This window comes from Rhinolophus sinicus, chromosome 6 (assembly GCF_057876585.1).
Source record: "Rhinolophus sinicus isolate RSI-liver-muscle chromosome 6, RSI-T2T, whole genome shotgun sequence".
In the NCBI taxonomy this organism is placed as follows: domain Eukaryota; kingdom Metazoa; phylum Chordata; class Mammalia; order Chiroptera; family Rhinolophidae; genus Rhinolophus; species Rhinolophus sinicus.
Genome location: NC_142506.1, coordinates 7,673,468 through 7,689,662, shown reverse-complemented (window position 1 = coordinate 7,689,662; position 16,195 = coordinate 7,673,468). Strand labels below are relative to the sequence as shown.

General features: G+C 46.9%; 1 protein-coding gene across 7 annotated transcripts in view; it reads right to left on the bottom strand.

Moving 5' to 3' along the window:
• The window catches only part of ASAP1 (ArfGAP with SH3 domain, ankyrin repeat and PH domain 1), a 293,346-nt gene that overhangs the window by 222,181 nt on the left and 54,970 nt on the right, over positions 1–16,195 (bottom strand). For 6 of the 7 annotated variants that reach the window (XM_074316678.2, XM_088798947.1, XM_088798946.1 and 3 more), the window contains one exon: positions 5,648–5,774. The exons of the other annotated variant lie outside the window; for it this stretch is intronic. In XM_074316678.2, the coding sequence (XP_074172779.2) occupies positions 5,648–5,774 (127 nt within the window). The remainder of the gene's footprint in view (positions 1–5,647; positions 5,775–16,195) is intronic. 7 annotated transcript variants of the gene reach the window in all.

Below are 16,195 nucleotides of genomic sequence, written 5' to 3'. Positions count from 1 at the left end.
GCCTTTTGGAGGGTTGTGTGCAAAGAGCCGGGGCTGGGGGTCAGGAGCCCTGAAACTTCAAATCCCTGCCTAACTTCGTTCCCATTGTTAGTTCCCATCGTTAGGCCTCCGTCTCCTCTGAGCCTTGGTTTATTCATATGTAAAATAATGACAGAATGCTATCAGACAGGGGTTTTATTAGATGGCAGATGTAGTACATGCTTATTAAACCCCAAAAAGGAACCTAAAGGGAAAGCACACTCGCTTAGAACCCCCACTCACAGGTTTGAGCCTTGTTTTAGGAAGAGCATGAGTCCTGGTACATAAAGCAAGTTTCCTTCTGTCTTTGCTTCTGCAGGCCAATGTATTCTTCACTCACTGGCCTTTGCTCGTTAGGTCCAAAAAACTCACCCTAAGTGCCTGTGGGTTGGGTCCGAGGGTTGGGCCACGGAGCCCAGAATTCTGTGTGGACAGTAGTGTCAAGGGAAAGCTCATTCATCTTTTGTTGTTTTATCAAGAGATCAGGGAGAAACAAAACACATTTCCTTTACCTTCAGCTCTGCACAGGACCGACCATGATTTTTATCGAAACCCTTCCTGAGACTTGGTTTTCTTTAAGACTACGACCAAGTTTAGCAGCTGCTACATGAAGAAGTACTTCCTATTAAATTCATCAGCTTTCAAAATTCAAGAGAAGTAACGCACTTGCGTTCTGGAACATTGGGAGCCGATGAACAAGATCAGAACTCCAACCCTGGCCACAGAGGTCCTATGTGTGAGATTCCACAGAACAACACCAGCGGGCCTAAAAGCACTTATTAAAGAGGGATGACCTCTAGTCATTAGCATGGAAGGCGATCCCCAAAAGAGCATGGGGTACAAATTGAAATTTACACGGAGAGCAAGGAAACACATATGAAGTCTGACTGGCCTGCGTGGAGACGCCATAGAAATGGAATTAATTCCCAGATCCACTAATGACTATTGGTGTGACCTTAGGCAAAGACTTAAGTGTTGTAAGAGGGGCCCGATGATAACAGCAGGGTGACCGTGAGCAGTAGTGCCAGTACGAACATAGTAGGAACACGAATCACTGGTAACTGCTGTTATTATGAAGGAGGTCTTGGGAATGAAGCGACACTCCACACCTTCCTTCATTTCTTCGTTTAGCCAAACCTTTCTTTGCCTTCAGGAAGGACTGAGCACATCACCCACCTATGTTAAGACCCACACGATCTAAAGCAGGGCCCACACTTGAATGTCACCCCCAGAAGAAAAACTCACACTGTGCACTTCTCAGGGCAGGCTGTTTGCCGGCGTGTCCCCAGGGCTTAGCACACTGCTGGGCACCTAAAAGCCACTGGACAGTTTGCATACTGACGGGATGGTGTTTTGAGTGATTGAGCTTGTATTACTGGGGTTAATGTCCTATATTGTTTCCTATGAACTGCCCCTTTCTACCTTGTTAAGTGTGACAGTCCTATTTCTCTCTTTCTCGAAGACCATGTGTTTCTCCGTGACACCATCCAGATGACAACCCCAGTCCCTCAGCCAGGCTTAGCAGTGACGTGGACAAAGCAGGTGCCCCCAAAACATGCACTGAGTGAATGCGGTTCCTGGATGAAGCCCAAATAGGCTCCCACATTTGAATCTGAAAAACCTTTGAAAGCACAGGGGGAAAGGCGTATAGTTAAGTATTACAATTAAGACCTCCCTGGAATGTGAACATTAGAAAAACTAAGCCACTTAGGAGCTTAGGTCCCTCTGTTTCATGACACCAGAATTAGAAGGTACAATGAAAGTGACGTCTCGTGCATTCTCTACCGAGCCACTGAAACGGGTCTTTGTCAACCGTTAGCATGTCTGTTTTCGGTCTTAACTGCTTAAGGATTTCCTAACTCCATTTAGTTACTAGCCATTTGACCCTGGAGATAAGTCACTCCATGTCCAGGCCTCGATTTTCTTCTCTGTAAAATGAACATAACAACTGCCCCTCATTCCTAAAGCGCGTGTGAGGATTACGTGTGACCATGCATGACAAGTGCCCACACTGGGGCTGGTGCTGAGCAGCTGCCCAATAAACGGGCCGAACGGGCCTCCTCCATCGTCACCAAGGATAAAGCGCTGGCCCGGTAGTAAATAACCAAGCAAACCTTCGTTGAATTCTCCCTTTCACCAAGCCTTTAAATGGGGTCTCTCCTTCTGTCACCCCAACACTGGTCCTGGAATGCCTCCTTGCTCCTTTCTTGGGAAAACTCTGTCTTCTAGCCTCCCAGTCATTTGCTCGTAACTACCAAATGGTCACGAGGAAAACAGCACACGTCAGTGTGCTTTGGTTGCTGAATAAGCAAAACACTGGCTTCTTGCTTGGAAAACACTCACACATCAGGCTGAAACCTTGGCAGCCAATCCATCCCTGCTTCCCAAAGGCAGCCCGTCATTGTGTGCCAGCCACATCATGACTCTGAGTCCTGGGAGACCCTCGCCCTCAAAAGTGAAGCCCAGAAGACCAACTCTTTCCTCTTGTACCACATATTCCTGACCTACTTCCTAGAATGCTCATCACAGAGAGATTTCAGTAACAGCACCATCTGGAAAGCACAGCACACTCTGCCAATGCCACATAACAAAAGGGAGACAGTGGGTTAATTTGAGGTTCCAAGCTTGGAGATCTAACACAGGTTTTCAGTTGGTACTTATGCATGGTAATTAGGAATCCAAAGAGCAAAATAGTTAGTAAATGAACAGGGAGACATTTAATTACTAGAACTAGGAAAGATTTTTTAAAAAGAAAGAATTCCAAGCGGCCCAAAGTAATTCCTATTCCTGAGTTCCCACATCACCAAAAAGTACCCGAAAGTTCTATTCCTAAGAATAACCACAAGGTAACACAAACAGCAATCTTAAAGTTTCCAAGTAGCTCATTTGTGAAGCATATGCCAACAAGATTTTGTGGTTTGCGCCAAAACTTGTCCTTATATTTTGAAAGTAATGACCTTAAGCTCCGTATTTTTAAAGAACTGAACTGAATTCTGTTCCACTTAAGATATTTATAATAATGTACCCCTTCCATATATGTAAGCTTTGGGGAAGATTAAAATTCAACTGTGGTGGTTATCAACAAGAAACTAAAGGATATATTTCACATTTATGCAAAAGGCAATCATTCATGAGTCCAACCTCATGGCATGATTCAAGAGTTAAAAGATACAGATTGGGGACAATGACTTTTTGATCATCACTGTACTCAAGTTCAGAAAAAGAATTACAAAATTATTGTGCCATTCTGAGTAAAACATTTATTGTTACATTTTTGAGAATATGAGTATTATCAGTGTACTCTAACACGGCACTTTTGAACTTCTAGCGTGGTTCCAATTCTTTCTCAAGTTCATAGGAAACCACATTTGTATTATGATTGGATCTATTTTTCTACCTAACCTTGCAAAATAGCATTACACACACACACACACACACACACACACACACACACAGAGAGACACACACACAATGCATCCCATGCATTTGCTTTTAAATTTAGTTACCTCAAGCCAAGTTCAAAAGCAGCTGCATATAACTGAACATTTAATCCTGTCTTCCAGTATTGCTGCAAAATATGGGCACATACCCCTACAAATAGCATCTTACGCTTATCTTACCCCACCCAAACAGAATACAGTAACACTTATCTTACCCCACCCAAACAGAATACAGTAACACTATCTGAATGTGCAGAAAGGGAAAGCTAAAATAACTGACAGCTCTATTAGCAGGCACTGAAGAAGTTATCTAGAAGGAAAATAACCGCTCAGTCTAATCACTGTCACATCCTTTAGAGGCACACACAATTAGCACAGAAAAAGGATGCAAAATGCTCCAATATCAGCATGTCCCAATTTATCACAATTAAGTGAATGGGGCTGCACACCTGACGTCCCCTATCCACTTGGGAGTATGGATGAGGGTCCTAGATAGGATGTGGCTCCACAGACCCCAACATCCCCTTACTCCCCGTCTGAGAAATCAAAAAGGACAGACCCATGATGGGGTGGAATGACCGGCACCTCCATTTAATCCAGAACATTAGTCACTAGTGCAACAGACTGACAGTTCACAGAAAAAAAAAACAGAGAGAGAGAGAGAGAGAAAGAGAGATCCATTTACCTCTGGCTTTCAAACAAACCTAGTTAGGTGACACTTCTCCAACAGAATTTCAAAATTCAGTTCCATAACCCAACATTAACTGCAGAGAGAACTCGAGACACATCCTCAACTGACATAAAAGGTTCAGACTAATTCGTAGCATCTGGCAGGCAAGAGGGGGCCCCAACACTAACAGAAATCTCTCCCTTCCTAAAATTTAGGACCCCGGTGCTTCAGAATACCAGTTCTGCATGTAACCTGGTCTGCAGAGTGAGTATCAAATCCCCGTATCACAAGCAGTTTGCCCACAGAAGCCCAAGCCTCTCAATGTTACAGAGGGCTGGCCATGGCGAGCTTCAATCAGAAAGAGCTCCCCAAACCTCAAGTAAACCAACCACACGATAATCCACCCAGGGGAAAAAGATCAGCCGTCCTAACTTCCCCCAATGCTGCCTTTTTCAGCTGAACTGGGTTTGGTTTGTTTGGAGGGGAGTGGTGTTTTATGGCACTTACAGATGGTGCCGAGTTCCAGGGCAAATGTCCTATTTTCAGTGAGGTCCAGAGGCTTCTGCAGCTCTTGGGACTTGTGGGCTCCTCCTTACCTACCACCCGCCCTATCACTAATTCACTTAAAATTTTAAAGGAAATCGATATGCTCTTGGCCCTGTCCCCAGACACCCACAACAGTTCCCTGGAGGGTCTAGCTAGGAGGAGCTATTCTTCCTGCAGTGCCAGGCCTCTCCCAGTCTTCCAGGCAGCACCGGCCCCAGGTCTCTCTGCACAGCTTGTGTGCCCTGCGGGCTGGTCCTGCTGGCACAGCAGCCTCCAGCAGAACCACACCCTCGCTTGAGGGGAGCCGTGTGGGGACCTGTCTACACAGATCTCTCCTGCCATCCAGGGTTTTAGGCACCAGGGACTAGAGGGAAGGAATCCTGAGGTAGAGGCAGTCCCAGCCCCAGTTCCCTCTCATTCCTTCAGGATTTTTCCACCGCCCTTGCCTATGCGGCTAAGCCTGCCTAGCCAGGCCCTAGAGAGGTGCATTCACTGACCATCTCCCTGTCCCTTGCTGGTGACCTTGGCCACGTTGCTTTTCCTCCCTCTGTCCTCAGTGACCTGACACTACCTACTTTGCGGGTTATGACAGGGTCACAAGGATGTGGAAAGCGCAGAGAAAACTGCCAGCCCACAAAGGGTGCAAGATAGGGAGAAGACTTCCCTCTTCTTTCTGGGGGTGTCCAGACCTTGCTCAGTCCTCTCCCCACCTCCGCCGCCCGAGGGTCGGCACCGGGGAAACGGGCAGGGGGCTACACACCCGAGGTCCCCCAGTCACCTGGGAGCGGTGTCTGGGGGTCCTGGAGGGGGTGTGGCACCCCAGCCCCCCAAACCCTCTTCTTCCCTGGCTCAGACATCAAGACAATCTCACTGCCAAGCAGCGGCTGAGAACGGAGACACTGAGGTGTCCCACCGAGGTGCCCCTCAGGGGCGCCCTGGGGGGGCGGCTGGGGGGAGGGCGGCCGCGACCTACCTCCTCCAGCAGCGTGACGGTGTTCCTGCAGTTGTGCAGACGCGTGGTGAAGCTGGACGTGGTGGGCGAGTTGTAGTCTTCGGTGGTCTCCGCGATGAACTCGGAGACGGAGATCTGGTCCGGCATCCTGCCGAGGGGGGCGAGACACAAGCGGGGGCGGGGGGTGAGTCACGGCGCAGGCTCCCGGGACCGCGGGCCGCCCGGAGGCTCATGAACGCCCCGCGCAGCCCGCCACCCGCCGCCCGGCTTGGCGCGGCTCCCGTCCCCGGCGCTGACGGCAGGAGAAAGGGCGGGAGGGCTGGTAAAGCAGGCGGCGGCGCCGGGCGCGGGGCCCTTCAAACTCCGAGCCGCGGGCAAGGCAGGGGGCTCTCGGGGACCCGCCTCCCTGTGCTCATGCCGGCGGCAGCGGCGGCTTCTCGGCAGCCGCGGAGGGGACGCGGCAGCGCGACACCCGGGGCTCGGGCCGGGCAGCTCGGGGCAGCCGGCGCTGCCTCCTTGGACGCTCTGACAGGCGGCGGCGAGGACACGGACAGACTGAGCACACGCTCCCGCGGGCGGGCGGCGGACGGCGGCGCTCCCGCTACAGTCACGGGGACAAACAAGGAAGTGCTCTGCGCACGCGCCGCCGCCCCCCACCGCGGCCCCCGCCCCGCCCCCGCAGCCGCAGCCCCGCCCCCGCAGCCGCAGCCCCGCCCCCGCCTGCGCGCTGCCTCCCGGGCCACCTTCCGACGCGCGCCAGGGGCCGCCCCCGGAGCGCTGACCCGAGCGAGCTCTTTACGCCAGGGTTTGGCGAGAAGGGGGATCAGAAAAGTTGTGCGCGATCTTTTTTAGTCTCGTGTGGGTGCAGGAAGCCAGGCCGGGAGAGCCGCCTCCTGCTGCGAGGGGCGTGGGGCGGCCTCCGGGCCGCGGTGCCCGCGCTTGCAGCTGCTCGTCTGGCTCCCGCTCTCATTCCCTTTGCGGGGCGCTCCCCGCCGCTGTAGGGCTAGTTTTGTGCAGTTTGCTTAGGTCGCAAAAATGCTAAGGGAAGACCAAACGGGTTTGTTTTTCTACAAGTTTCTAATCTTTCATTTGCACTTTTTCTTTTGTTTTTAACCTGGAGGACAGACGAGGGTCTGGATGTAAAACGCATTTCCCGGGGTACAAATGGTGTACAACGCTAAGCAGATGCCAAATTTCTGCGGAAAAAGTACCAACAGATTGCTCATTCCTCGGCCCTGGCAGATGGCTATTTTTCTAACTAGCTCAATCTACTTAATCCAAAGAATCCATTTAATTTCTCACCATTGATTGCGGATGAAATTGATTTAAAAAAGAAAAAAAAAGCTTGGCCCTTGGGAAGCACCACAGGATTGGCTCCTGTAATTGGAGCTGCCAATAGCCACTTCAAAACTCATCTCCCAAATGAGCCCCCTTAGGGCGGAAGGCTGGCCCTGTGGCCTTCCCCAGGACTGAGTTCCTGCCATCTTGCAAGGTTACAGTCTGTTTTCTGGTCCCCACCCCCAACGACAGTGGAGTGCCCTAAGGCAGAGACCTTGTCTTGGCACTGGGCCTGGCACAGAGAAGTAGCCATATAGTTGTCAAATAAAAATGCATCAGCTCACTTACTGTCAACAAATATTTACTAAGGGCCTACTGCATGCCCTGCCAATTCAGTAATGACAATGCCCCTGCTCTCATGAGCGTACTATCTTCTACTAGGGAAACAAAACCAATAAATATGTCATATAAAGAAAGCCTTTTTGGTGCTATATATAGTATAAGAAACGTTCAGAGAAGGCCTCTATGACAAAATGATATCTTGAGCAGAAAAGAGAATGACAGAGTGAATCCCACTGATACCCCACGAGCTGTGGGATCTTGGCCTTCAGTTGCCTCACATGAAGAGGGTGAAGAGGGACGCTAAGGGAACCAACCGCTCGAGGCTGTTAAATGATAAAGGATGAGAAAGTGCTTTGTGCACAGGAAGGCCATTGTGAGACCTTGCGGTGTTTTGTCTACCTGTGTTGGCTTGTACTAAACTTACTGTGCTGCAGTGAAGTGCTCGTCAGTGTCAGGTAGGCAAGTGTCTGAGCTAACTAAAAGAGGCCTTTATAAGGCCACGTAAGCAAAGGAAGACCGTCCTCTGGCAAAGTGAGGTGTTGAGAGGCCTTCTAAAAAATCCGTCAATAAACAGTCACCCCCTTTCTCTTCATTCACACTTTAGAAGTTTGGTTTGGTTGAGGTTCTGGGGAGACAGCCAGATGGCAAGAGCATGAGAGCAGGTGAAGCTCTGTACCTGAAGGTCACTGGCTCATGCGTGGTGGTTGACAGATCACAGGCTTTGGGAGTATGAGTCATCCAGAAGAAAATCCTACCTCTTTTTCCACTTGCTAACCAAGTCATCCTGCACCTGGAAGGTTCTGTGACTTGGAGTAAATATGGCCCCTCCTAGCTTGAGCTAAGTAAGTTCTCTGAGCCTCAGTAACCCCATGCTACACCATGGAGCAGGTGAGAGTGTCACAGCCAGCGCTAAGACCCATCCACTCCAAGAAGGTCTTCCGCTAGCCTGGAAATCAATTTAGACTTCGATTTTGCATTTATTCTGTTCTTCCCTCTATTCTAAGATGTCATCTAATACCTGTCACTTCCGCTGGGCCGGTAGCTCCTGCCATTCTATATGTGTGGATCCATAAACTTGAACCATTATTAAAAACCTCGAGTCAGTGAACAACTGACTCCATTCCAGGAGCTCTGGATTCCAGGGCTTTCTCTCCTAATAACTGATGCTGTCACCTTGGGCCTTGGTGCCATCACTTATAAGATAAAGGGGTGGGTGTGTCACAGTGATTGTACAGGTCTCTTCCGGCTGAGGGTACTGAGTCTGCATATACCCTCAGCTCTACAGATGCGGGGAATAAAGATTATTACAAGCTGAGCTAACTGTGATGGTGAACAGCAGGGGATTTCTTCCTTGCCTGAATTTGCCCGAGCCCACACTGCTGCCATCAATGGTTGTTTCAGTTTCATTTGAACATTGTTATGTATCTGCTCCTCCTCCCCATTTCCTCTGGCCAAGAAAGGAATATGTGAACAATGCGATACTGTGCCCCAGTGAGTGTGTACCTCCTCAGACCGGTCTGCAATTAGAATTTCAAAGGCTCACACCTCTACCCACCATTTCTGGGGTTCATGGCCATAATCCTCTTTAAATTTGAAACCATGCCCCAGTGCAAACCATCTGTGCCTCTCATTTTCTCAAATACCCTGAAAACCAAGATTATCTGAAAGCGAATAGTCTGAAGTGGGCAAAACTTAAAGGCTGGATTTCTTTGTGGGGAGCTGCTCAGAAATATACATCATCCTTTCCAGAGCCAGCACACACACACACACACACACACGCACACGCACACACTTGCGTGTGCCAGCACGCCTCATCTTCTTGTCATCATCACAATCCCCATCAGACTGTTGAGCACCACCACCCCTGGACTCCTCAGGCCAGTTTCTTACTCTGAGCACTGACTGGGATAAGCCAGTGGTCCTTGCAGGATACCTTTTGTCTCCTTGAAAAGAGGCAGTAAAAATAGTGGAGGCTTATTCAGGGACAGCGGTGGCATTATTGACCCCACTGTTATCAGGGAATTGGCTAAGTTATATTTCCCGTTGTAGGTATCACTTTCGCCCATCTGCCTAACAACCAACGAGGTGCATTTGCAAGATGACTGACAACGTACCAAGGGTGGAGGACAGTGTGGTGGGGAGTTTGGGGTGCTCTCTGGACACAGGAAACCAAGAGGAATTATTGGTGCTCTGATCAACTGTGCTCACCAGCATCCCACCCTGATGGGATGGATATACAGCACTCATCAGGGGCCCCTCACGCCTTCATGGGACAGAGCGATGGGGTCATGTGGGAAGAGAATGTGCTTTGTGCTCCATGGACCTGGGTTTGAATCTCTACTCTGTCACTTACTAGCCTTGTTTTCTCATCTGTAAAGTTAGGGTAATGATAAAGCTACGCTGCAGGTTGTTACGTGACATAAAATGAAATGTGGATAAAGCAGTTGATGCATAACGTGTTTCCCTGAAAATAAGACCTAGCCAAACAATCAGCTCTAATGCGTCTTTTGGAGCAAAGATTAATATAAGACCCAGTCTTATTTTACTGTAATATAAGACCGGGTCTTTAATATAGTAATAATATAATATAATATAATATAATATAATATAATATAATATAATATAATATAATATAATACCAGGTCTTATAGTAATTCCAGGTAAGTCTTATTTTCAGGGAAACACGGTAGTGAATAATCAACCAGTGTTAGTTCCCTTTGAACACCCTTTTTATATGAAGTATGACTATAAATATATCTCTTTTCATTCCAAGACTCAGATGTGTCTCTAAATTCGTCACCGGGAGGAGGAAAGAAGAAGGGGGAGGGGAGAGGGAGGTTGCACAGCAATTCCCAATGTTTGGGATCTGGGATTTGGGGGATCGTCTTCAGAGATCTCGCTTATTCTCATAAATATCCTTTGTGAGGTCAGATCTATTAGTGATGGCTTTGGATTTTTGGGAGTAAACAAACAGTATCTAGGGTCAAATAGGATGAATATTAATTGGGATCAGAAGTTGAGAACATAAAATACAAGCCTTATTTTTACAGAACATAGGTCCCGTAAAGAAGGAAATTCTGAGCAAGACAACTTCCAGAGGATAGAACAGGGCATTTATTTTGCAGCGCAATTATAAGCTGCTTCTCATATGAGAAAGACGGGCTCATACCTCTGCCACATAGCAGCTATTAGAACTTATTTATGCAATTACCTTCTCTCAGCTATTAGACCTTGTTAAAGTAATTAATGTCTCTGAGCCTCAGTTTTCACATCTATAAAATGGGGGCAATGGTGGTAATTACCTCATAGGGCTCTGAGGATTCAATAAGCCAAGGCACATAAAGTGCTTAGCAGCGTCTGAGATAGCATCAGTAAACTACACTTCTCAGATACCATGGGATATTGAAAACCTTATCTGGAGATATAAATTCGGACATTCCTTCCAAAAACTGAGATTCTTTCCAATTTACTGAGATCTGCTATGTCCAGACACTTATGGTAAGTATAGATTTTAGACACACACGTCCACCTTTACACTTCATGATAACTTCATAAGGTAAGTATACTTATCGCAGATTTACCAGAGAGAAACCCAAGGCTACTGAGGTATAGGATCCTACTTTCTGAGCTCCTACCCCAGGCCAGGCACTGCACGGGTTGCTATATATGCAGTGTCTGAATTCATTCACATGACAGTCCCAATATGGAAGTAGGACGATAATGGAAACCGAGACACAATGAAATCTCACCGCAAGTTAGTGCCCCCGAGTCTGGCAGACTAAATCCAGTGCTTCTTTCACTGCCTGCCAAATTGGTGTCTTGACTATACCTCGGGTCATGCTACTCTGTTAGATATTTTTCCCAGCCCAGGCAACCAAAGAAAGAATTCTCATTTCCTTATTTCACCTGATAACTTATGAATTCGTTTTCTATCATCTAAATGAAACCATAGAAGAAAGGAACACGCTGGGGGGTGGGGAGGGGGGTAGGGGGAAGGAAGGGATGAATTTGGCTCCATGTGTTTTAGTGCCAGGCTCCTGCTGCCATATTCTACGTAAGCTCAAGTTCACTTTTTCCATGTGCCTTGGATGAGTGCTTCCCTACTGCACTCATGCAATTTCATGTTAAAAAACAAAAAACAAAAAAACCTATTCTAGTCCCAAATGCACTCAGTTTAAATACTCCAAGGAAAGCCACTAGAGTGTTCTCAGGAAGTAAAGAAGAACATGAACATGGTTTGTGTGGAGAGATAAAAACCACACTCTGTTTTACCTCCCTGCTCTCTTACTGTTCCTTCCCATGGCTGACGTAGGAAGAGTCAGGCAGAGAGCTGGGAACCCAGAAGACTCAGAATCCAAAGTGTCACTATCAACTGAATGAACTCAGGACTATACTTCTGTTCCGTCCTATAAAAGAAAAATAATAATGACAACTAACCATTGCCGTGCCTAGAGGTGCTGCCCTCTTCTGCGTCACGGCAGGCGGGCACAACTCCATTGAATCCTCGGGACGACCATGTACGAGCAGGTAGCCAGCCGTATGATGTACATTTCATACATGGGGGACATCGGAAGCGTAGAGGTCACCTTGGCAGGTGATAGAGCGAGACTGGCCAGTCAGATTTCATGCGATCAGCTCTGCATGCTCACACAAGACAATGGTCCAACGGCCCCAGGATAATTTTCTGTTAGAGCCTTTGTGTGATGTTTTTTCCTCCAGGGTAACTCATTAGAAGCCCAACTCCAACGCCAAGCTTGTCTGGTCAGGAGAGCGCTTTCCTGGGCCATTCCTCTAGCTGGGATTAGTCTTCACGTGGATGTCTCACTCTGTAGAAACTACTGGAGGATGCTGGCACCACTCAGAGGGACTTCAGATCGTGTACACATGGACAGACTAAGAACCTCTCGAGCGACAAATAGCTGTTAGTGGCAGCACTCGGCTCAGAGCTCAAATCTTCCTACTGAGTTTCCTGCGTTACCAAATACACAGACCGTCTATCCCCGAGGGCGCTGGGGGAACTAGGCTGTATCCTTCTCTGTATCACCTACGTGCCCAGAGGGAGGGACAGGAGGTCCCGGGAGCCCAGGCTTGGCAGTTACAAGCACCACCTTCTGAAATCCCCCCAGTTGCCTAGGAAGGCACTATGTTTTCCTGTGTAAGAGAACTCAGAGACCTGCTCAGTCTGCTCAAGGTCAACAAAAAATAAGTGGAGAACAGCTATTCACAGACAGTCTGAATCCCAACCCTGCAGGCTTTTTCTTCTCCATGGAAGATACTGCCGAGTACTGGTCCCCTGTGAGCCCCTAATAAATGTGATTTGGATTGAACCAACCCCTTTTATGAGTTACATCATTTCTAACACAAGTAAAACAACCTCCAGTGAAGAAAAAGTGTGGTGTGATAAGGGATTCCTAAAACCTTGCAGTCTACAGGAGGGAGGGATTTTAAATCTTAGTTTATTTCTGAAACAAAGAAATTAATCCTAAAAACGAGAAAATCTTCTAAAACATCCAAGTTTCTTTTCTTTTTTTTTTTGGATGAATTTGTTTTCAGTTTAGTTATCCCACTTAAGCATGCCCACTTCTGTGCCATCTCCAGGCTGAGAACAAGCCTCTCTTCTGACCCTTTTCCATCGCACCATTTTCTAAGGCACCATTTTGCAGATATTTATATTTTTTCAGTTAGAGTGTGCGCTCCTTGAGACCAGGGGTTTATCCATCCATTGTTACAGTCCCAGAGCCCCAGGTGCTTAAGAGATAATTAATGAATAGATGGAAGAATGAATGAATGAATGAATGAATGAATGAATGAATGAATGAGTGAATGAATGAACATTTACAGCGGGAGGGGTGTGAGAGGAATGGGGAGAGGAGAACCGGAAAGAGGAACCTGGTTCTCGAGTCTCTCCCATTATCTAACATCATAAGCTACAAGGCCCAGGAAGAATTTCAAGGACAATGAAAGGTTTCCAATCCTTTCATTTTTTTTGTTTACGAAACTGATGCCAAGTGGTAGAATGACTTTCTGGCACTCCCTGGCCGATTTGTGGGGAACCAGGGCCACCAAGAGTTTTCCCACCCCTCCACCTTTCTCAGTTACGTTTCAAGGAAGGGCTTCAAGACCTTGTCTTCAGAAAAATATCTGGAACACCCTTTCCAGAACGGATTATACTGGTCTCTGCCTCCCAGTATCACAGAGTGTGTACAGACATTTGTCTACTACTTAAAACTGTAACTGTATAAAATTTGACACAGGCTCACTTAACCAACAGCCCTAGTTTTGAGCAAGAAGACCATGAGGTCACTGAGACCGGAGTGGTACGCCTACCTCCTTTTTCATTCTCTCGTCTTTTTCTCTTCTTTCCTGCTCTCCACAGCCAAGGAAGCTGGGGAGCTTGAGGGCGAAGTCAGTGGGTGGGTCGTCTAAGTCCTTCCATCCCACCCCTTGTCCTTCCTTAAGAGCCCCTTTATAAAAAGTAAGAAGTTGGGAGAAATAAGGAGAGAGATGTTTTGTGACCCTTAACACTGGGAGTCGGTCATATTTTTGTAAACAACCCAAGTTGCCCCCAACCCTGGGCAGCCGTACAGTACATGTATACAGTGTAGGTGAAATTTCTCATTTGGCCAAATCCACTTTCCTCTCTTGATTGACAAGTTCTTTCCCCCTTGGCCATTTTCAGATGTGAGATCATTGTCTCCTGAGGGCCTGAGGGCATACGCCAGTGAGTGTTAGGTTGGAACCCATCAGTTCAGTTCCACTCCAGTCACTGAGCAGCACTATGACCTTTCCAGTGGTTACGAGAGTGAGAGGGCTGGATTCAGATGACCCTGGGTTCAAATCCCAGCTCTGCCACTTACTAGGAATTGTTCACTTTAGGCCAATTACTTAATATCAGTTTCTTTACCTTTAAAAGGAGGATAATGAGAAGATCTCTCTCTCTCTCTCTCTCTCTCTCTCTCTCTCTCTCTCTCTCTCTCTCTCTCTCATAAGGTTGTTGTGAGGTATAAATGAGAAAAATCCATGCAAGATGCCTAGCACACTGCCTGGTATATAGTAAATGATCAATAGTTGTTAGCTATTAATATCACTGTTTGTTTAGAATACAAAGACCTATGCTCAACTCTTCGGGAGCCAAAAAGATACATAGGATACAGCCCTTAGCCTCACATGTAGGCAGATATATAAGATTTCAGGGCAACTGATGCAAGGCTCAAAGAATTCAAACGGAAAATAAATGTGTCTTTCAAATATGTGACCTACGAACGTAAAGTCCAAAAATGGTCATTTTATGTATGGAGCTCTCTCTGATTTGCCCAAAGTCCAGTTAGACCTATTTTTATGAGCATTTTTCAAAACTGCTTATCATTCGAAACACTACTGAAGAAGAATAATTTCCTAATGACAGCTATTTGTGACTTCTGCATGGAGCTGGACCATGAAGTACTGGGGGGGCATGGAGCGGGGAGGGGGGGGCAGCTCCTTTTCCTTAGCCAAAGCATCTCACCTTCTTTGGCCTTGTTTTCTGGTTAATACCAGAGGCCTGGGGCGGAAGCTCTCTGAGGTCCCACAGTAATAACATCCTATAATCTGATCAATTTGTTTTGCACATCAGTGTTACAACCAACCCCAAACATCATGAGGCCCCCAGTTCTGCCTCAGGACTTACTTGCAGGCCAAGAACAGTCTGGAGGTCATCAGTTCAGGATAGATTTATACAAATCTATCACGGGGTCCACTTGTTGCTTTTCAAAAATATGATTTTACCTGCAAATGTATTTGAACCTACATAACAATGAGCTGTATTATACCACAATTTTTCTGTAATTATGTCAAATGTAGGGCACTGCTCTATTTGAAAAAGCAAAATTGCCCACCTACTGCAGAGTTTTCTTAGCATATGCTATTTGGTTAACATCTTTCTCAGATGTGAACATTCTGAATCACATTAGGGGCTCTAATTAAGAAAACAACAACAACAAAAAAAGAAACCTCTACAATTGCTAGCAAACCTTCTGATAAACACATCTAGCTTCTGTTCCTTGCTTTTGTTGTTGTTGTTGTTGAAAAATGAGTCTTTTTGCTCTGGCCTTAGAGATTTAGAGGTATTATACAAACTAATTTATAAAATTACCACGTTTAAGTGGACAGCAGAGAATTCAGTGTTGACTGGATGTAGAGATGATTATTTTCAGTATCTTTCATTTTTCTTTTGTGAATAAACTGTCTTTTCTCCTACTATTTGGTTTGGGGAATTAACTTTTATTTACCCCCAACGAATTTCAGCATCTTGAACTTAGCAGTTCAGACAGACCTTGTAGGACCTCAACTCTATTAGGAGCTACCCCCTCCCTGACTGTCTCTAGAGACTGTCAGTCATATGTCTGCACATTCCCAACCAGACGGCTGGACCCAGGCTGTTCAATCAGAGTATCCCAGACTCCTGAAAGCAGCCTCGATGGGTATTCCATTAGGCATTAAACTCCAGCAAGGCCAATCAGGGAGCTTTATGGAGGACTGATATGGATCTAGGGTAAAAAAACAGTATGCCTTTTCTCTATAAGGCCCAGCTCATAGCGCTGTGTAAGCCTTCAGCTACTAGTGACCATTTTTGCCACATGTGAGAGGGCTTGCCTCAGAAGGATGCTATCTGAAAGATGGCGACCGATGGAGGAGGGAGGGACATCATGCCATCATCTGTATCACTGGATCTGCAGAACATATCCCAAGCCTGATTCCACTCCAGCCCTTTCACTTCCCCATACTTCTTTATTAGCATAAGCTGGTCTGAGATGGGTTTCTACCAACAAAACTAAAAGAACCCTGGCTAGTCTTTTCCCGGGTTCCTGTGCCATCTTCATAGTTAGTAGATGTGTTACCTTGGACAAGCTATTCGCTGCCTCAGCTTCCTCATCTGTAAAATGGGAATCATAGTAATATCGACCTCACAGG